General features: G+C 40.0%; 3 protein-coding genes across 4 annotated transcripts; all 3 read left to right on the top strand.

Annotated features, from left to right (window-relative positions):
• The first annotated feature begins 1,640 nt into the window (after positions 1-1,640).
• On the top strand, positions 1,641-22,254 carry siae (sialic acid acetylesterase). 2 transcript variants are annotated; one of them, XM_061045883.1, is made up of 10 exons: positions 1,641-1,838; positions 3,552-4,243; positions 5,223-5,361; positions 5,695-5,863; positions 6,016-6,098; positions 6,179-6,312; positions 7,221-7,375; positions 8,459-8,645; positions 8,779-9,319; positions 21,513-22,254. In XM_061045883.1, the coding sequence occupies exons 2-9, from the start codon at positions 4,073-4,075 to the stop codon at positions 9,040-9,042; spliced, it is 1,302 nt and encodes a 433-aa protein (XP_060901866.1). In that variant the 5' UTR covers positions 1,641-1,838; positions 3,552-4,072; the 3' UTR covers positions 9,043-9,319; positions 21,513-22,254. The 2 variants fall into 2 exon arrangements, with proteins under 2 accessions (XP_060901866.1, XP_060901867.1); XM_061045884.1 differs by lacking the exon at positions 1,641-1,838 and adding an exon at positions 2,370-2,427.
• Positions 10,632-14,470, top strand: LOC132980024 (sialate O-acetylesterase-like). The gene is made up of 2 exons (XM_061045886.1): positions 10,632-10,782; positions 14,235-14,470. Exons 1-2 carry the CDS (start codon positions 10,728-10,730, stop codon positions 14,453-14,455), a joined length of 276 nt encoding a protein of 91 aa, XP_060901869.1. The 5' UTR covers positions 10,632-10,727; the 3' UTR covers positions 14,456-14,470.
• On the top strand, positions 14,688-16,918 carry LOC132980023 (sialate O-acetylesterase-like). Its single transcript, XM_061045885.1, has 4 exons — positions 14,688-14,868; positions 15,968-16,106; positions 16,441-16,609; positions 16,762-16,918. Exons 1-4 carry the CDS (start codon positions 14,848-14,850, stop codon positions 16,871-16,873), a joined length of 441 nt encoding a protein of 146 aa, XP_060901868.1. The 5' UTR covers positions 14,688-14,847; the 3' UTR covers positions 16,874-16,918.
• Positions 22,255-22,259: the final 5 nt, after the last annotated feature.

The following is a 22,259-nucleotide window of genomic DNA, read 5'->3' as shown; positions in this document are numbered from 1 at the left end:
TTAAAATGCTTGGGTAAATAAACACCTGGCTGGTAAACCATTGGATAATTAATGTTGCACCTAATTCCATTTTTCATGCTGTTGTTTTAATGTAAAGATGTTAATTACTTTGGCCTCTGTAAGGATTCAGCTCGTGCTGCTTTGGGCATCCCAGGGCAAGATTTGAGAAACTATGCAATTAGTTTCAAAGTTTCACAAACAGCCCTTGTAGCAGTTCATTAACTAAGAATGCAAAGAAGGTTTTCTTGTGCTGTAAAAATTGTAAAGCACTTTCAAGATAAAAAGTGGTTCCTGATTTGCTTTTTACAGAAAGGAGACCATTGTTTTGTTTATCTTATTGTTTTTGTTGTCCAGGTTTGATACATTATGCTAACGAATATAGAATAATGCAGTATGCTCAGAAGTCATGAGGTTTTTATATTTTGAAAGTTTTATTCAAAGCATTTCAGAAAATGTATAAACATCTAAAGCTATCTGAAATGTTTGAGATGATGACTCACTCTAAACATTGAAAGAAAAAAGTTTAACCATAGCAAAGTTTACTGTTAGCTCTAGAATACTAACAGCAAACATTCTGGCACAGGAACACCTGAAACACCACACAGAACAACATGCTTTTCTGAGTATGCGTTTGTTTTGTAGAATAGAATAAAATAGAATAGATCCAAGAATCCAAGAGTCACTGTGTGCTTTTCCCCTGCCATAACAGTGAGGTGTTGTACAGTCGTATGGCCAGGGGGACAAAAGAGTTCTTGAGTCTGTCTGTGGAGCACTGAACACACTCCTCTGCCTGGTGAAGGTGCTGTGCAGAGGGTGGTGGGTGTTGTCCATGATGGAGAGCATTCTGTTCAGGGTCCTTCTCTCTGCCACTGTCACTACAGAGGCTGGCTCTGTGCCCACCACAGAGCCAGCCTTCCTCATCAGTCTGTCCAGCCGTGCTGCGTCCCTCTTCTTGCTGCTTCCTCCCCATCACACCACAGCATAGAAGAGGACACTGGCCACCACGGACTGGTAAAACATCTGCAGCAGCTTTTTACAGATGTTGAAGGACCCCAGCCTTCTCAGTAAGTACAGACAGCTCTGTCCCTTCCTGCAGATAGTGTCCATGTTTGATGACTAGTCCAGCCTGTCATCAAACTGCAGCCCCAGGTACCCGTAAGTCCTGACATTAGTGATAATCCAGGGCTTGTTGTTAGGGAAGCGGCGCGCAGTTTTTGTGGGATCCACAACATTTATGTGCCGTGTGTGAACCCCTCCATGTCCTCACCATGTGGCTCTTGCTCTTGTATTTGCAACATGCAGTATACAGTATGATTGCTGAGCTGAGTTTCAGGAAATTATAAGAAATCATAATGGAAACCATCAATAAGTAAATCAATACAACTACAAAACAATGTGAAAAGAGCTGTCATACACCTGTCTTAAATAAAATAAAAAACAATTTAACTGCTAATTATTTTTCCTTAAATCTGTTTGCCAAAAAATTCCCTAATACAAAAAATCTTTTAAAAAAAAAGTTTTTTCACTAAATGACATTGATCAAAAAAGAGATGCTCCTTATTTTGACATTTATTATGAACCCGACACATTTCGTACTTTTATTTTGAAGGTCAATCTGCGCCTCCGGTTGACGAACCAGGAACAGGTTATATAAAGCCTCACTCACCTAAACTATACAATTGTTTTGTGTGACTAATTGACGTTCACATTAAACGGGTCAGGCAAGCTTTGCATGTTTGATGAAGCTGTGCAACGATTCATTGACGTTGTTTCTCTTCTCGTGATGGCTCTAACTCTGTTTGTTGTTTTTATACTTCTGCTTTCTAATCACGAGGCTGGTGAGTAAAGTGTCTTATAGTGTGTGATTATTAGTAAAATAAATATACGTAAGACTTTTAGAGCACTTTTCTGAGTAGTTTACTCAACGATGCGTAACAAAGAATAACAACAAAACAGTGAAAACAAGACAACGAAGAAATTGTCATGATTTGGTCTTATTTAGTTTTGTATTTCAGTATTGAGGTTTCCATGTTTTGCTTTCTCCTGTTCTTCCCTAGTGTTGCTGGTTTTTCCCTTGTGTGTTTCCTAGTTTAGTCTTCAGTGTTATTTTGTAATTTCAAATCCTTGTGTCCCTCTCTGTTCTAGTGTATCCTGATGTTTAACAGTGTCTTCAGTGTTTCATGTATTTGTCATAGTTGTGCTCAGTGTTTCTTGTCCTGCCTCTGTGTGTTTCCCTCCAGTTTAATTACCCGCATTGTCTTCACCTGTGTCTTGTTAGTCTCACCTGTGTCTGATTACCCTATGTCTATTTAGTCTCTGTGTTTCTTGCCCTCTGTGTCAGTTCATTGTCGTTTGTAGTTATGTTAGTTTTCCTTGTGATTCCTCGTGGCTACCTTTTTTTTAATTACATTTCGTCTTTTCAATAAAGTAAGTTTTTGTTTAAATAAATACTTTTATTTTTTCATTCTGCACTTGGGTCCAGTTCCTGATTTTCCATTCCCGTGACAGAAATACCGGAGTGAAAATAGTTTCATATTTGACATTCGCCTGTTTTTGCGTCGATTACCTTTTAATAGCTTTGTGTCACAGGCTCGATTTCTCACAGTTTGGGGATATGTTGGAGAGCAGATTAAGGCAGACGTTTCACAGTTTTGATAAACTTCAAATAACCAAAAATGAAGATGCAGCTGGGAGCGCAAAGAACTCAATGTCTGTCCAACGGTCACTATAGGCGGAGTTAGGGACCGTCGTAAAAGTGCAATACGGCTCATTTCAATATTTATTAACTTCTTTGTTTCAACATAGACATCTCAATCCACTGCTACTATAGAAGGTGACAGCCTTAACCATTTCACTTAACTCTGCAAATCATCATGATCAATGACATATTGCCTTAAATAAGCACATTTCAAGGTATAATCTCAAAAGAGTTCTCATTTTTGAATTTATTGACATCAAATCACCTTTTGTGTCCTGGACATCCTCTCACAACTTTCGCACTGGACAGACATTCAGTTCTTTGCGCTCCCAGCTGCATCTTCATCTTTGGTTATTTGAAGTTTATCAAAACTGTGAAACATCTGCCTTAATGTGCTCTCCAACATATCCCCAAACTGTGAGAAATCGAGCTTGTGACACGGAGCTATTGAACGTGAATGTTACAATTCACTTAGCAGACACTTTTATCCAAAGCGACGTACAGAGATTAAGTACAACAGTAATCCACCACCGACGCAGTGGGAGCAATGCAGGGTTAAGTGTCTTCCCCAGGGACACATTCGACATGTTGCTCAGCTGGGGATCGAACCCTCGACCTACTGGTTGAGAGGCGACGACTCTGGCTGTTGGGAATGTTAAATATGAACCTGTCTTCACTCCGGTATTTCTTCATTGTTTTGTTTTGTTGTTGTTCTTTGTTACGCAGTTGTTTGAGTAGACTACTCAGAAAATATTTACATTATAATAAGTATCACTTTTACTATAACCATGAATTCCTTATTCATAATTTTATGTAACGGCCAAGGAAAGGGTAAACATATTTGTGTACCTAGATGGGATCCTGCGCTTTGCCTCCTACTATGGAGACCATATGGTCCTGCAGAAGTCTCCAGAGAGAGCGGTGCTGTGGGGCTATGGCCCTGAAGATGCCCAGGTCTTCCTCGTCTTGATCGGACCAACAAATCAGAAAGCTTCACCTGTCAATGTGAAAAAAGGCCAGTACAACCTGTTGTCATATGTGAAGACATGGGCAGATATGACAGAAACCACATAATTCATAAGTTGTTCACAACTATCTTTTACAGGACTGACACAGTTACTATGTCACACAATTTAAAAAAAAAAAAAAAAAAAAAACTGAACTAAAGACCATGTTTCACTCTGAACGGCATTAAACTTCCTCATATGCATGGTGTCTAGAAATGCCTCTCTAATCACCTCCTTCTCAATCTGCATACAGCCCTTATAAATTACATTTTATTTGTAGACAAATATCACAAGTTTGCCAAAAGGAGCTTTATAATCTTATTAAGAACTGCCCTTATACCCCCCCCCAAAAAATAGTTTGATATTAATGACTGACTTTACAGGTATCTGGAGGGTCACCATTGACCCTGTTGAAGCTGGTGGTCCCTACACTGTGATAGTAGCCACTGAGAATAGCACAGCCACTCTGACTGATGTGCTGTTTGGAGATGTTTGGCTGTGTGGAGGACAGAGCAACATGTACTTTAATATGACGCAGGTGGGCTGTCTGTCTTTCCATGTAGAATGTGTCACCTTGAAGATCATAGTTCAATTATGGGAACACTTTTACTGCCTATGAGTAGTAATGTTAAACAATCATTTCTGAGCGCACTCCAATATATTAATTTCCTGAACTTGCCATATGAACGGCGTGCCATAATATGTATATACATGTCTAATTATGGCAAGCCGTTCAGGAAATTAATAGATTGAATGGAACTTTGAATATATTGAATGAAGTCTGAATAGATTGAATGGAACTTTGAATATATTGAATGAAACTCATTGAATATATGGAATGAAGTCTGAATATATTGAATGAAACTTATTGAATATATGGAATGAAGTCTGAATATATTGAATTAAACTTATTGAATGGAAGTCTGTAGTGTTATTTCAGCTAACAACTCAGAGACTAAAAAAATCCCTAAAGATGGATGCACAAAGTGCGCTCAGCAATGATTGTTGAACATTATTACTCATAAGCAGTGAACGTGTTCCAATAATAATATAATAACTATGATCTTCAAGGTGACGCATTCTACATTCCATATTATTCATATCATTTTGAGTACGACCAGCAACTTTTCCAAAAAGTTTTGACGTTCAAGAAATTATTTGTATATTTCAGCTGATGTCATTTTGCAAAACCAGCATATTCAGCAGGGTGTCTTTTTGATGACAACAATGAAACTGGTGGATTTGTATATATATTCAGACTTCATTCAATATATTCAAAGTTTCATTCAATATATTAAAACGTCATTCAATATATTCAGACTTCATTCCATATATTCAAAGTTTCATTCCATATATTCAAGTTTTCATTCAATATATTCAGACTTCGGTCAATATATTCAAACTTTGTTCAATATATTCAGAGTTTCATTCAATATATTCAGACTTCATTCAATATATTAATTTCCTGAAAGGCTTGCCATATCTGATGAACTCCCTTTTATTTATTTATCCAACAGATTTTCAATGCATCCGAGGAGCTGGCCATTGCAGCAAAGTTCCCCCATGTGAGAACTTTTATGGCAGGATTGATACAGAGTAAAACGGAGCTCACTGATTTGACTAAAGTGGAACTTCCCTGGGCCGTGCCTACAGAAGGTCTGTCAGGGCGGGGTTTAATAATTTATTCATATATTTGTCTTAAGACTCGTTTTCAGCTAACGGTTTTGATTTGGGGGATCAGAATACAACTGAGATGGTTTTAAAAAAAAGCTCTGTGATGCATGGTAAATGGACTTGAGCTTGTATAGCGCTTTTCTAGTCTTCTAACTACTGATAGGAAATTGTATATTTCTCCCTAAATATAACTTTAAGCTAGACTCTGCTGGAGCACATAGTGTTGTAAAACATTGTAAATGTAATTTTCTTTAAAGCATGTAAACTATGATACCTTTCGTTCATGAGCGTCCTTCTGTCTATTTGCATTTTCAGAATCTGTGGCACCTTTCTCTGCAGTGTGCTGGCTCTTTGGTCGTTACATGTACAAGTACCTGAATTACCCAATAGGACTGGTTGAGTCCTGTTGGGGAGGCACACCTGTTGAGGTCTGGTCATCTTCAAGAGCACTGAAACATTGTGGACTGGAGGAACCTGAAGATGGGTAGGATATGAGAAAAAGGGCACTTACCTGCTGCCTGATTTGTGTGTTTTTTTCATTTGGGATGTGTAATCCACCATGTTACACACTTTTGTCAAACAAGAGATTTAAATAACTTCACTGTTGCTACTTGTTGCACATACATTTTTTATCAGTCCTAAAGGAAATTCTTTGTTGTGGAATGCAATGATTCATCCACTGCTTAACATGACCATTAAAGGAGCCATCTGGTACCAAGGTAAGACTACCTGCTCAGGCAGTAGATGATCAGTAGAGACACATGTACGATCCATCTTAAAGGCCTTTTCTTACCTTAAGGTGAGGCAAATACATACTATCATACAGACGAGTACAACTGTTCCTTCCCTGCTATGATCGATGACTGGAGGATGGCGTTTCACCAGGGCTCAGGGGGGCAGACGGCACCAGACTTCCCGTTTGGATTTGTCCAGGTATGTTAGAATATATACTTTTGTTTCTATCAGCAAAGGTAAACCAAGTAAAGAAAACACATGACAGACAATAAAAATAAGCACAGTGTATGTAAGTGAACTTTAACCCTCAGGCATCAGTTTAATTCACTACCCTCTTACATTACTAAGGACAAAAATGTCCACTTCACAAAAAACTGCCATAAAAATAGAACAGATTGATATTTTTTTCTGCATACATCTCTTAAATAACTTCAGCCCTGCTAAAAAAAAAAAAAAAAACATCCAATCATTTTTAGGAATTTAACCCTTTAAATGACAGTTTGACTACTTGATGTCACTGTTGTTATTTATGAAAAAATTAAAAAATGATTTATTATATACAATTATTTTCCATATAACAAATATTTGGTGGCTGGGGGATTTATTTTAAATCAGTCTTGGATATGTCAAAGATTATCCAAAATATTGACTTTGATGTATTGTTAGTTTTAGTGTAGCATCAGATTTAACATGTAGTTCCCTGTTTGGACATTGGAGGGCGAAAATGTCCAATTTACAAAAACTGCTATAAAAATAGAACAGATTGATATTTTTTTTTTCTACTTTTTTTTTTCCATAAATCTCTTCAACAACTCCAGCCCTGCTCAAAACTATCAAATATTGAGTAATTATCAGGAATTTAACCCTTTAAATGCCAGTTTGATTACATGATTCTGGCAGATAAAGAGGAAACATTTGCCCAAATGGACAAAAATGTCCATAATGATGCAAGAGGGTTAAAAGAATCTTCTGACATAGGTGGCCCTCTGTGGTAGCATAGTCTTTGACAGTCAATGATATGTGTACATCAATTAAAACATAGAAATATTTGTTCTATATAACTTTGCTGCACTGAAGAGCTAATGCATGATTTCTTTGTGTTGCAGCTGTCCACAGACAGAAAAGGCTCAGCTGATGACGGCTTTCCGGACATCCGCTGGCACCAGACAGCAGACATTGGCTATGTTCCTAACGGCAGGATGAAGAGAACCTTCATGGCAGTGGCTTTGGATTTACCAGATGAGACCTCTCCCTACGGCACGTAAGTTCTGTGTTTTAAACGTCTTCCTAACAGATATCTTTAAAATACCCATGGGCTTTAAACTTTACTTAAACTTGTGTGTATGTATTGAGAAACATCTGCACACCTGTGTAGTACTCGAACGCGATGATGAAGGCCATTAGGCTGAAACGCGGCAACGTTCTCTACTCTTTTCTTTCTACTTTAAACCTCTCCCACACAAGAGTGCCTGTAACCGCTTCAGAGACCACTCCACTAGTACACAGAGGTAAGCTAGTCTACTGTTGCTTTTTGCTGCAATCTGTCCCCACTGCAGCACACCTTGTATAACCCAATATTACCCGACACACAGCCAGCTTCCATTCATCGTTTCAGTGTGTATGTATTATCACAAACTCTACCACATAAGCAGCTGTGACCCCATGTAGGTACTGACTTTTCTCTAACCATATGTATTTGATTTCTGTTTAAAATAACTAACACTTCATTTGAGAGATGTGGTGTAGAGAAGGTCTGTGTTATTAAACTAGCAAGACAGGTTTGATCCACTGCTGATAAAGTTTTCTCAGTTCAAATACAAATTCTTCAGCTGCCAGATAGTCCGATAAAACTTTTCACTGACTTTCTGTTGATATGCTGCCAGGACACAGCAAGTCCCTGGCATAAATTCCCTTCAACAGACTTGATATGTTTTTAAAAATGGCAACAGGGTTACTGCTTCTTGTCATTTTTTTCTATTTAAAAAGGTATATAAATGGAGGTATGTGAAATGTTTTCTTTTTACAGCTCTTAGTTAGTATAGAAGACCATTAACAAATGCCTTCATATCATGGCCTATTGCCATGTGTTTTTGGATGGGGGTGGGGATGAGCAGTGCAGATGTCACAGCTGAAAAAAAAAGAAATCAAAGGCTTGATCCCTAAATGAGCCAGCTTGACTGTTGATTGCGTTATAAGGGATGCCTAGAATATTCATTTTTCATTGTTTTTTTTCTTTTTAAAACCAGTGTTTTTTTGTTTTTTTTTAACAATATTAACTTTTAAACTGTCTCTAGACCTATAAACTGGCTAATCAAAGATGTTTGTGATTGTTTCCTTGTTTCAGGATCCATCCCAGAGACAAGCAGGATGTAGCCTACAGACTGACATTAGGAGCAAGGGCTGTGGCTTATTATGAGAAGCATGTGCCCTTCCTTGGACCTTTCCCTCAACAAATATTTTCAGGTGCAACTTATGTCAACATTACCTATGACCAGAACGTGTCTGTCACACCATCTAAAGTCATCTTTGAGGTAAGTCTGTTTGAACAAATCAGCTACTAAATGCCTTGTATTTGATTTTTATTCTGGTAATAGCTCAAATAAACCAAATAAGCACAACTAATTAATGTCTTCTCTTGTCCTGTTTGTCTTATAATTTATCAAGATCTGCTGCTCTGGGACTCAGGATCCATGTGGACCTACGTCTAAATGGGTTCAAGCACCCATCATGCAATGGGGTCCAATGACTGTCCAGTTATCTGCCCAACTCTGTCCAGTTACTGATGTGGTTGCTGCCCTCCGGTATGCATGGAGAGACTGGCCTTGTGACTTTAAAGCTTGTCCAATCTACAGTGCCAGTGGGATTTTACCTGCACCTCCTTTTCTTATCAACCACTATCCAGGCGAAGACAATATATGGATAAACTAGTAACTCAGACACTACAAGACAGAGTAATATAACAAAGTAGCCTTTTGTGAAATTGCTTAAGTTGATAGGACACTAGCCTGTGCCTGATTGGATGATGCTGTAAGTGATGATGGAGGTTTTCATTGCTCTGAATGTATGCAATGTAAATGCTCTGATAAAGCATCCAGCCATACGAAGGATGTTTAATTTCCTTTGATTTTGTTTATTTTGTATCATTGTTTTTATGATTGGTTTGACACTAACCAATCAATTTTGAAAAAACTTAAATGAGTGAAAAGTTTCTTAACAAAAAGTACTGTCTGCAATTCACAGATAAATATCAGTTTTATCCTTTCATCTTTTTAATAGACTGTGAGAGTTCTTGTGCAGCATCTGTCTGTGCACTTTACTGTCATCTCATGTAAAAGGAAAATAACATCAGACCGTTGCTGTTATGTGATGTCTAAGGTTGGGAAGTCTGACAGTTCTATCAGCTATAGAAGCATCAGCCATATGTTGAACACTGAAAGCTGTAAAACACTTCCGCATACACATGTATAAGTTTGGTTACAACATTTATCCTGAACAAATCTATGCTGTAACAATCACTGCCACTGTTCACTGGACTATATGATTGTGAAATGAGTTGTGTTATCATGTTTACAGCATGAGTCAGTCTTAATGACTTTGCATATTTTGTTTATTTTTTTTACAAATTAAAGACAAATATACTACTGAGTTTAAGTGTTTTGCATTCAAAGTCAATGAACTATATCAAAGTAAAACTAGCAGGATCCGGGTAAAAACACTGATAAATGATCCACTGTTATTCGTCAATAAAACTAACTTTAATGCGTTATAACTGCGGCTGTAGGTTGACGACAAACAGTTCTGTACCATTGCAGCTATTTACTCTGAAAACCCAACACTTACATACTGTGTGAGAGAGCAGTTTTTGTTGCTAAATCTTGACTTGGACATGTTTTCTACAGAGAAAAGATTTAAGCTATTTTATGCTCTAGTTTCCATTTTAATAAAATCCTCTTAGTCATAATATTAATGCTTTGCATGTGGGAAAGAGGTTGGCAATCATGTTTTAATCTATAGTTATTGTGATTAATGGTCCGTTAAATGTCCTCATGGTCCCTGTCTGGGTGGCACTTATCCAGAATACATGTATTTTTCACAAGTTACTATAGTGCCTGCAGAATGTTCTTGTTTAAGTAATGAACATTGACAATAGACACAGAAAAATCCAACCATTACTGAGCACCACAAGTCATTTTTTTAAAAGTGTAAAAATAAACTTAATTCTCATTCTTAAGCTGGACTCATTCAAGATTTGACTATATGTTGTGTATTGTAGTTGATCATCATTATTGGGTGAGAAGGTCAATTTTACTTACTTGCTACATTTGCGTGCTCCAGGGCAGCTCTGGATAAGGTTCTGGATTGTGGGGTGTGAAAAGCTTAAAAACTTAATTATGAACCCGACACATTTCATACTTTTATTTTGAAGGTCCACCTGCGCCACCGGTTGACAATTTATATAAAGCCTCACTCACCCTATGCCTCACCTAAACTGTGGCTGTGTGCGAAATCATGTTTGGTGTGACTCATTGGCATTCCCTCTAAACGGGTCAGGCAAGCTTGCATGACTTGATGAAGCCTAGCAACGATTCATTGATGTTGTTTCTCTTCTCGTAATGGCTGTAACTCTGTTTATTCTTTTTATACTTCTGCTTTCTAATCACGAGGCTGGTGAGTAAAGTGTCTTATAGTGTGATTATTAGTAAAAATAATAACAATACGTTAGACTTTTAGAGCGCTTTTCGGAGTAGCCTACTCAACGACGCGTAACAAAGAATAACAACAAAACAAAACAGTGAAAACTATAGAAATAATGTAAGCGAAGGATTATTAAATTATTATTATTAAAAGATTTACCAGAGTCTCTGGCACTTTCATAACATATGTGAGCTGTCCTTATATTTTCAACTTTCAATCAATCAATCAATCTTTATCAATCTTTATTTGAATAGCGTCAACTCATAACAAGTATCTTGCAACACTTTTCAAAAAATAGGTAAAAGACCTTACTCATTGTTATGTTACAAAAAGCAGGTAAAAGACCTTACTCATTGTTATGTTACAAAAAGCAGGTAAAAGACCTTACTTATTGCTATATTACAAAGACCCTGCTTAATCCATGGTGAGCATAGCACTTTAGCAACATTTAGCAAAAGTTACAGTGGGAAGAATAAACATCCTTTTAACAGGCAGAAATCTTTGGCAGATCCCAGGCTAATGACGAAACAGCCCTTGTGCTAAGACTGCGCCGGGCTTGAAAAAGGGATAGGGGGAGATTGGATATGATGCATTAAGAGGGATAGGGGACGGGGCGTGAGGGAGGGTTATTCAGGCAATTCACCAATGATCCCGACGAACCTAAAACCCTTTTCACACATACGGAAATCTCCTGAAAAACTCCGGAGATTAGGCTACCCGGAGGTGCTGTAGGCTATATGTGAACGCAAACAGCCAAATTTTTTGCGCAGACTTCACCCAGAATTTCTCCGGCCAGACCCCTAGTATTTTTTCTGAGAAAGCTGCAGCATTTTCTCCGGAGAAGTCACCTCGAGCCAATACAGGGAGATTGGCATTTGTATACAGTGACTGCTGCATGGTGCATAAAGTGACTGCACTACGATCTCCGGACTCTGTTACTTCAGCCGCTACTTCCACGTTGTTTTTTCACGTCACGTCTTCATCTCACACAGGGCACCATTATGTAGCGTATTCTAATTCCGGGCACCAGTTTAAAGTTTAAGCATAAGATAATTAACCTTAGTTGTAGTAATTAATTAATCTATAAATCTTTCGCCAGATTGGATAGCGGGGTAGATAGGATTAATTAATAAAGGGGAAGGGTTTATCAGTATTGTGAATTAACGTTTGACTATTTTGTCTGTATAAATTGTATTATTTTAACATTAACTTGACCTCACACGGGGCACCATTATGTAGCGTATTCTAATTCCAGGCACCAGTTTAAAGTTTAAGCATAAGATAATTAACCTTAGTTGTAGTAATTAATTAATCTATAAATCTATCTCATATCATCGGAGCAAATTCACAAGCAGTTTAAAATCAGAAAAATAAACAGACAAAGTGCTGAAATTTTATGTGGGAAGTTTAAGAAAGAAAATGGTGAACAAAAGATATATAAATGGAGTAAATATGCAAAGGATATAATTACGACAGTGATACTGACGTGACAACGTAAATAAGACAATGTTATGTATTGGTTTCTAAGTTGGAATGGTGAAGTTCGTATGTTAGAGTAACGAGGTAAAAAGCGATATCGTTTGAGTGATTTAACTAGGTAAGGATTTAGAAAAGAATGGGGACTTAATGAATTTGGTATAAAAGTTGATTTAGAGGCTTTGATTCGGATACGACAAGAGTTGCGTTCGGGAGAACTCCGCCGAATGGTACCACTTAGCCCTTGTTGAGTTCTTTCGGATCGAGGATGCCGGCGGTCCACGGTGACAGCTGTAGCAAATCTGGTCGGAGTTGATGAGTGAAGTGGGGTGATGAATAGCACAGCAGTCCAGTCGTCGTCCGTTGGGTCCATCTCTCAGCGGCTCAAAGCGGGTCCAAACAACGTTCTTTAAAATTGAATGGTCGTTAACTCTCACTGACTTAAATGTTCAATTCTAGTCAGTTTTAGAATAACAAAAATAGTGTTCTGAAAGATGAGTGGTCAATACTTCAAAAAGAAAAGCTAAGCACGTAACTTGGGTCAAAAGGAACATGAGTTAGCGTGCGCACGAAAAATAGTAATAGAATATAAAACGGAAAAGAGGTCTGCAGTTCCTACGATTCCAAGCTTAAAATTGAAAAGAGTTTCACGGGAGCGAAACGGGAAGAAAGCAAAATGTAAAGTAAGTTAAGCAAGAGTAAGACAATAAGAGAGCGAGTTTGTGGAGACGTGCTGACATCTACCGCACCTCCGGAGTTGTTCATTAATTTGATAGTATATCAGGATGTCTCCCTGGACCAGGTGGCACTAAATAAGCGAGTCCAGGTGTCAGACTTGAATCATTCTGGACGAATATTCTTGTTGCAATGGGTAGCCGAGTTCAAAGTCCTCCAGATGTCCGGGAATATGTCAAATCCTTCTGGGATGGGGACGCTGTGGCAGCGGTCCATCATAGAACTCTCTGGATGTGGCCATAGCGCAGCTTGTTAAATGTATTATTAGTATGCTGGCATATACAAGTCTGTCATAAATCTTCGGTTAGAAAGACTGCAGCAATCTAGGATTTTCATCAACAATTTTTAATGATGTCCAAAGACAGTACATTTATGACATTGAGCAAGAGATATTTTATTAGCGTGGTTTTCAGAAGGGAACACAAAGAAACAAAATAGATGATCAATGACTCAATCCTTATTATCAAAGGATTAATAGATAACTTAAAATATAACTGAAAATTCCAGGCATTTATACATGATTAAAACACTAATGCAAAATGTCCAGCAGGGGTCTCCCTACTACATGGAATACAGCACTTGTAATCAAATATGGGCCTAATTAACACAATTAAGTGTGTAATTAAACATTGAAAACAATATAGCACGGTAATACCTGCTACAATTTGCACACAATATGTCTGTATAACTGTTAGAAATGAGAGCATACTTCAATACAACTCTTTCATAAAGCATAGGTTGCTAATTACCAGCATTTACCTTCTGATTAACCAGTCTACAAATAACAACTTTTAAGATAAATAAGATAAATGTAAACAATCCTGCAAATGCAAACAACTTAAAGGTAATATCCTACATAGCTGAAGATCATAAAACTCATGGTTTCATGTACCCACAACTCCAGAAAAGTCCAACAATAACAAAAAAACACTTCAATTATCAGCACTGCTCTGAACGGTGCTTGTGGAGTGTACGTCTTATGATGTCACAGTCCTCAGGGAGCGCTTGATGGCAATACCGCGACAGCCCGCCAGCGTGTCAGAGCAGGGAAATTTGCACAATCTTTTATCAAGTTTCTAATGCCTTTTTCTTGTATTTAGATTCACTATATTTACATTATAATAACTATCACTTTCACCTTTATAATGACCATGAATGATATTCATAATTTTATGTAACTGCTAAGGAAAGGGTAAACATATTTGTGTACCTAGATGGGATCCTGCGCTTTGCCTCCTACTATGGAGACCATATGGTCCTGCAGAAGTCTCCAGAGAGAGCGGTGCTGTGGGGCTATGGCCCTGAAGATGGCCAGGTCTTCCTCCTCTTGTTCGGACCAACAATTCAGAGAGCTTCACCTGTCAATGTGAAAAAAGGCCAGTACAACCTGTTGTCATATGTGAAGACATGGGCAGATATGACAGAAACCACATAATTCATAATAAGTTTTTCACAACTATCTTTTACTGGACTGACACAGTTACTATGTCACAAAATGTGGTAAAAAAATGAACTCTGAACTAAAGAGCTTGTTTCACTCTGAACGGCATTAAACTTCCTCATACGTATGGTGTCTAAAGGGTAAAAAATGCCTCTCTAATCTCCTCCTCCTCCTTCTCGATCTGCCCTTATAAATTACATATATATATATATGTATATATTTGGAGACAAATATCACAAGTTTGCTTTACAGGTATCTGGAGGGTCACCATTGACCCTGTTGAAGCTGGTGGTCCCTACACTGTGATAGTAGCCACTGAGAATAGCACAGCCACTCTGACTGATGTGCTGTTTGGAGATGTTTGGCTGTGTGGAGGGCAGAGCAACATGTACTTTAATATGTCGCAGGTGGGCTGTCTGTCTTTCCTATAAGCTTTTAAGATATACTTTATTCATCCAGAGAGGGGAAATTCAATGTTACACTCTGTTGTTGAACATACTACACACACATAGGTGAAATACACACACATGCACAAAAAGGATCCTAGGGAAATGCATTCATGGAGAGATGTCAGAGTGAGGGGGCTGCACACAGCCAGCTCTCCTGAGCGGGTGGGGATTGATGCCTTGCTCAAGGGCACATCTGCAGTGCTCAGGAAGTGAACTGGCACCTTGCTAGCTGACCAGAGCAATTTCCAGATTTGGTACGCACCAGGACTTGAACTGGCAATTTCCAGATTTGGTACGCACCGGGACTTGAACCAGCGACCCTCTGGTTTCCAACCCAAGTCCCTACAGACTGCCACCCCCAGCTTATTCTTATACTTGTATAACACACTAAACATATGACATTTGAATCAGTTAAGTTGACTTTATGAATAGTTTGGTGAAACAGAATTGGCTTGCAAGATGTCAGAAAGATAATAATGGGTATTCCAGTAGCTCACCTCATAGAGCCCCATATACCCAGCCTGAGCTGGGCCCAAGTTCAACCCTTTGCTCCATATCATCGGGCGGCTGTGGCTCAGTTGGAAGGTTGAGGGTTCGATCCCCAGCTGAGCAACATATCAGATGTGTCCTTGGGCAAGACACTTAACCCCGAATTGCTTCCACTTCTTCAGTGGTGGTGTATGAATGGGATTAGTTACTTCTGGTGGATGATACTACATAGCGACCGCTACCATCAGTGTGTGAATGGGTGGGTGTGACATGCAGTGTAAAAGCGCTTTGAGTAGTCAGAAGACTAGAAAAGCGCTATATAAGCTCCATTTACCATTTACCATTCTCACCTGCTCTTTCTGTCTCTCACCAGCTGTTCAGTCGACATAAAGCATACATGCTAAATCATGTTTAAAAATAAATGCATTACCAACATCTTTGTTCTGCTTAAACATTACACACACGTTCCATGACACATGTAAGACTCAAAAACGTATTTGGTATCTATGAATGTACACATTCATATTCTATAGTCTAATGAACTCCCTTTTATTTATTTATCCAACAGATTTTCAATGCATCCGAGGAGCTGGCCATTGCAGCAAAGTTCCCCCATGTGAGAACTTTTATGGCAGGATTGAGACCGAGTAAAACGGAGCTCACTGATTTGACTAAAGTGGAACTTCCCTGGGCCGTGCCTACAGAAGGTCTGTCAGGGCGGGGTTTAATAATTTATTCATATATTTGTCTTAAGACTCGTTTTCAGCTAACGGTTTTGATTTGGGGGATCAGAATACAACTGAGATGGTTTAAAAAAAAAAGCTCTGTGATGCATGGTAAATGGACTTGAGCTTGTATAGCGCTTTTCTAGTCTTCTGACTACTGATAGGAAATTGTATATTTCCCCCTAAATATAACTGTAAGCTAGACTCTGCTGGAGCACATAGTGTTGTAAAACATTGTAAATGTAATTTTCTTTAAAGCATGTAAACTATGATACCTTTCGTTCATGAGCGTCCTTCTGTCTATTTGCATTTTCAGAATCTGTGGCACCTTTCTCTGCAGTGTGCTGGCTCTTTGGTCGTTACATGTACAAGTACCTGAATTACCCAATAGGACTGGTTGAGTCCTGTTGGGCAGGCACAACTGTTGAGGTCTGGTCATCTTCAAGAGCACTGAAACATTGTGGACTGGAGGAACCTGAAGATGGGTAGGATATGAGAAAAAGGGCACTTACCTGCTGCCTGATTTGTGTGTTTTTTTCATTTGGGATGTGTAATCCACCATGTTACACACTTTTGTCAAACAAGAGATTTAAATAACTTCACTGTTGCTACTTGTTGCACATACATTTTTTATCAGTCCTAAAGGAAATTCTTTGTTGTGGAATGCAATGATTCATCCACTGCTTAACATGACCATTAAAGGAGCCATCTGGTACCAAGGTAAGACTACCTGCTCAGGCAGTAGATGATCAGTAGAGACACATGTACGATCCATCTTAAAGGCCTTTTCTTACCTTAAGGTGAGGAAAATGCCTTCTGTCATAAAGACAAGTACAACTGTTCCTTCCCTGCTATGATCGATGACTGGAGGATGGCGTTTCACCAGGGCTCAGGGGGGCAGACGGCACCAGACTTCCCGTTTGGATTTGTCCAGGTATGTTAGAATATATACTTTTGTTTCTATCAGCCAAGGTAAACCAAGTAAAGAAAACACATGACAGACAATAAAAATAAGCACAGTGTATTTAAGTGAACTTTAAAAGAAACTTCTGACATAGGTGGCCCTCTGTGGTAGCATAGTCTTTGACAGTCCATTTTCAATGATTTGTGTACATCAATTAAAACATAGAAATATTTGTTCCCTATAACTTTGCTGCACTGAAGATCTAATGCATGATTTCTTTGTGTTGCAGCTGTCCACATACATAAAAGGCTCAACTGATGACGGTTTTCCAGACATCCGCTGGCACCAGACAGCAGACATTGGCTATGTTCCTAACGGCAGGATGAAGAGAACCTTCATGGCAGTGGCTTTGGATTTACCAGATGAGACCTCTCCCTATGGCACGTAAGTTCTGTATTTAAACGTCTTCCTCCAGATATCTTTAAAATATCCAGCCATCCATTTTCATCCGCTTATCCGAGGTCGGCAGGCACAGTAAGTCAACCCAGACTTCCTCTTCCCCAGCAACGTTTTCCAGGTCCTCCTGGGGGATTCCGAGGCGTTCCCAGGCTAGATGGGATATATAATCCTGGCTCCTTTCGATGCGGAGGAGCAGCGGCTCTACTCCGAGCTCCTCACCAAGGTTGAGCCCAGCCACCCTCCGGAGGAAGCTCATTTCGGTCGCTTGTATCTTATTCTTTCGGTCACTACCCATAGCTCATGACCATAGGTGAGGGTTGGAACGTAGATCGAGAGCTTTGCCTTCAGGCTCAGCTCCCTCTTTGCCACAACGGTCTGGCACAACTCCTGCATTACTGCTGACGCCACGCCATTCCGTCTGTCAATCTCACGTTCCATCCAACCCTCACTTGTGAACAAGACCCCGAGATACTTGAACTCCTCTACTTGGGGCAAGGACTCACTCCCCACCCAGAGAGAGCGATCCACCTTTTTCCGGCAGAGAACCATGGCCTCAGACTTGAAGGTGCTGACACTCATCCCAGCCGCTTAGCATTCAGCTGCAAACCGGCCCAATGCCTGCTGGAGGTCCCAGCATGAGGAGGCCAACAAAACCACATCATCTGCAAAAAGCAGAGACAAGATTTTGAGGCCCCCGAACTGGAAACCCTCCTCCCCCCGGCTGCTCCTTGAGATCCTGTCCATGAAAATCACAAACAGGACCGGTGACAAGGGGCAACCCTGGCAGAGGCCAACACGCACTGGGAACGTGTCTGACTTTGTGCCGAGGATGCGGACACAGCTCCCACTTTGGTCATACAGGGACCGGATGGCTTGTACCAACAGCCCCAGGGCCCCATATTCCCACAGTAACCCCCACATGATCCCCTGAGGGACAAGGTCAAAATCCTTCTCCAAATCTACAAAACACATGTAGACTGGATGGGCAAATTTCCATGCCCCCCCCCAAGAAGCCCTGCGAGGGTAAAGAGCTGGTCCACTGTCTCACGGCCGGGACGGAATCCACATTGTTCCTCATGTATCCAAGGTTCGACAATCGGCCGGAGCCTCCTTTCCTGCACCCTATATTAAACTTTCCCCGGAAGGCTGAGAAGTGTGATACCCCGATAATTGGAGCACACCCTCCGGTCCCCCTTTTTGTAAATGGGGACCACCACACATGTCTGCCACTCCACAGGCACTGTCCCAGATATCCACGCGACATTGAAGAGGTGTGTCAGCCAAGACAGCCCAACAATGTCCAGAGCCTTTAGCATCTCAGGGCGAATCTCATCCACACCTGGTGCCTTGCCACTGAGGAGCTTTCTAACTGCCTCAGTGACCTCTGCCGAGGTTAGTGGTAAGGCTTCCCCCGGATCTTCAGACTCTGCCTCCTCTTCTGAGGACGTGTTGTCTGGGTTCAGGAGTTCCTCAAAGTATTCCTTCCACCGCCCAACGATGTCCCCAGTCCGGGTCAGCAGCCCTCCACCCCTGCTGATAACAGCCTGGGGCAAGCCCTGCTTTCCCTTCCTGAGCCGTCGGACGGTTTGCCAGAACCTCCTTGAGGCCAACCGAAAGTCCTTCTCCATAGCCTCCCACACCCGGGTTTTTGCTTCCACAACCACTGAAGCCACAGCCCTCCGAGCCCCCCGATACCTGTCAGCTGATTCCAGAGACCCTTGGGCTAACCAAGCCCGAAAGGCCTCCTTCTTCAGCCTGACGGCTTCCTTCACCACTGGTGTCCAGCGGGTTCTTAGGTTGCCGCCACGACAGGCACCGACGGTCTTCTGGCCGCAACTCCTAGCAGCCGCTTCCAAAATGGAGGCTTTGAACATGGACCACTCGGGCTCCATGTCCCCAACCTCCCCCGGGATGAAAGAGAAGTTCTTCTGGAGGTGAGAGTTGAAGACCCCACGGACAGGGGCCTCTGCCAGATGTTCCCAGTTCACCCGCACTAAACGTTTTGGGTTTGCCAGGTCTGTCCGGCAGCCTTCCCCGCCATCTGATCCAACTCACCACCAGGTGGTGATCAGTTGACAGCTCTGCTCCTCTCTTTACCCGAGTGTCCAAAACATACGGCTGCAGATCTGACTAAACAACTACAAAGTCGATCATCGATCTTTGGCCTAGGGTGCTCTGGTATCAGGTACACTTATGAACATCCCTATGTTCAAACGTGGTGTTTGTAATGGCCAATCCATGACTAGCACAGAAGACCAACAACAAAACACCACTCGGGTTTAGATTGGGCAGGCCGTTCCTCCAAATCACCAAACCAATGTGTTTTTTTTAACAATATTAACTTTTAAACTGTCTCTAGACCTATAAACTGGCTAATCAAAGGTGTTTGTGATTGTTTCCTTGTTTCAGGGTCCATTTCAGAGACAAGCAGGATGTAGCCTACAGACTGACATTAGGAGCAAGGGCTGTGGCTTATTATGAGAAGCATGTGCCCTTCCTTGGACCTTTCCCTCAACAAATATTTTCAGGTGCAACTTATGTCAACATTACCTATGACCAGAACGTGTCTGTCACACCATCTAAAGTCATCTTTGAGGTAAGTCTGTTTGAACAAATCAGCTACTAAATGCCTTGTATTTGATTTTTATTCTGGTAATAGCTCAAATAAACCAAATAAGCACAACTAGTTAATGTCTTCTCTTGTCTTGTCAAGATCTGCTGCTCTGGGACTCAGGATCCATGTGGACCTATGTCTAAATGGGTTCAAGCACCCATCATGCAATGGGGTCAGACCACTGTCAAGTTATCTGCCAAACTCTGTCCAGTTACTGATGTGGTTGCTGCCCTCCGGTATGCGTGGAGAGACTGGCCCTGTGACTTTAAAGCTTGTCCAATCTACAGTGCCAGTGGGATTTTACCTGCACCTCCTTTTCTTATCAACCACTATCCAGGCGAAGACAATATATGGATAAACTAGTAACTCAGACACTACAAGACAGAGTAATATAACAAAGTAGCCTTTTGTGAAATTGCTTAAGTTGATAGGACACTAGCTTGTGCCTGATTGGATGATGCTGTAAGTGATGATGGAGGTTTTCATTGCTCTGAATGTATGCAATGTAAATGCTCTGATAAAGCATCCAGGCATACGAAGGATGTTTAATTTCCTTTGATTTTGTTTATTTTGTATCATTGTTTTTATGATTGGTTTTACACTAACAAATCAATTTTGAAAAAACTTAAATGAGTGAAAAGTTTCTTAACAAAAAGTACTGTCTGTAATTCACAGATAAATATCAGTTTTATCCTTTCATCTTTTTAATAGAATGTGACAGTTCCTCTGCAGCATCTGTCTGTGCACTTTACTGTCATCTCATGTGAAAGGAAAATAACATCAGACCGTTGCTGTTATGTGATGTCTAAGGTTGGGAAGTATGACAGTTCTATCAGCTATAGAAGCATCAGCCAGTCCCATAGTTGAACACTGAAAGCTGTAAAACATATATACTGTATAAGTTTGGTTACAACATTTATCCTGAATAAATCTATGCTCTACAAATCTATGCTGTAACAATCACTGCTAATGTTTGCTGGACTCAGGGATTAAAGCAAAAAACATTTTTTGACTGTTCAATTCTCAACGAAAAACAAGTATAACAAGTAAAATTGGTGTTTTCTATCTGAGGAATAAAACTGACACGTTTTTCTTTATTGAAAGCTCAAGAAATAAGCCGACAGATGTGACCTTGTGTCTATTTAGCAAATGTGACTTACAGTTAAGTGCATTTTATGCCCATACAAATTAACAAATGTTAATAGTAGGACTTCCCCCCAGAGGAAAAATTTAGTTATTCTAACATTCAGATTATGCTTTTAGGAGCATTTAAAGATTAAATCATGAGAACTGAGGACTGTGTTTTGATACTAAATGGGACAGTGAAATAAGAAGCCTACTCTGTTCTTATCCATGAGCAGCCTAAAGTTACAACACAGAAATATCCTCAAAGAAGTTACAGAAGTTATAGTACAAAAGCAGCAGACTGAAGTCTGGAGTACCAAAGGAAAAATTGTTACTTTGGAAAAATTGACCTTTTGCAGAATATTAATGATATTATTTTTTTTGATGCATTAATGTATCCCTCATTTTGTTGTCACTGCTACAGCTGGAGCTAATCCTATTTGAGTAATATAGAAATTGTTTGAATTCATTTTTTTTACATAGCCTACATATAGCCAGGTCACATAAGATATTTTGACAAATAATGTATTCATTCTATTTTGCATTATAAATCTGAATCTGATAAATAACTAGCAAACAAACTTCAGATTTTCTATAAATTCTGTGGAGTAAGAAGTATTTTTTTAAGGACAAGAAGGCTTTTTAAAATTTGTACAGAACATATAGGCTACTGTAATTTATAACTTTCACCCACTCAGTCGTTAAATGTAAAAAAGTCAACTATAGCTTGTTAAGCTAATATAAGATGTAAGAATTGTGTTGCCTAACGGTCCAGTTTGAAGGTGATTCATGTCGTGTTGCTCTGTGGGTAATGTGTTTTATCACCTGTTGTCTTGACGCGCGTTCCTAACGGAGTGTGTCCAGTAGCGGAGCACTCGGCGACGGAAATCTGTCATAGTGACGGAGAACCTCACCTACCCTGTGACTATATGAATGTGAAATGAGTTGTGTTTTATCATGTTTACATCATGAGTCAGTCTTAATGACTTTGTTTATTTTGCACAAATTAAAGACAAATATACTACTGAGTTTA

Source organism: Labrus mixtus, chromosome 9, assembly GCF_963584025.1.
Source record: "Labrus mixtus chromosome 9, fLabMix1.1, whole genome shotgun sequence".
NCBI lineage: Eukaryota > Metazoa > Chordata > Actinopteri > Labriformes > Labridae > Labrus > Labrus mixtus.
The sequence above is the reverse complement of the archived record's forward strand: the minus strand, read 5'-3'. Positions and strand labels throughout refer to the sequence as shown.

Bases quoted from the DNA above. Each gene is read 5' to 3' on its own strand.
- LOC132980024 (XM_061045886.1), top strand. From the start codon at position 10,728: ATGGCTGTAACTCTGTTTATTCTTTTTATACTTCTGCTTTCTAATCAC. The intron at 10,783-14,234 runs GTGAGTAAAGTG...TTGTGTACCTAG, and splicing joins GCTTTCTAATCACGAGGCTG to ATGGGATCCTGCGCTTTGCC.
- LOC132980023 (XM_061045885.1), top strand. From the start codon at position 14,848: ATGTACTTTAATATGTCGCAG. The intron at 14,869-15,967 runs GTGGGCTGTCTG...TTTATCCAACAG, and splicing joins TGTACTTTAATATGTCGCAG to ATTTTCAATGCATCCGAGGA. The intron at 16,107-16,440 runs GTCTGTCAGGGC...TTGCATTTTCAG, and splicing joins CTGGGCCGTGCCTACAGAAG to AATCTGTGGCACCTTTCTCT.
- siae (XM_061045883.1), top strand. From the start codon at position 4,073: ATGACTGACTTTACAGGTATCTGGAGGGTCACCATTGACCCTGTTGAA. The intron at 4,244-5,222 runs GTGGGCTGTCTG...TTTATCCAACAG, and splicing joins TGTACTTTAATATGACGCAG to ATTTTCAATGCATCCGAGGA. The intron at 5,864-6,015 runs GTAGGATATGAG...ATTTTTTATCAG, and splicing joins CTGGAGGAACCTGAAGATGG to TCCTAAAGGAAATTCTTTGT.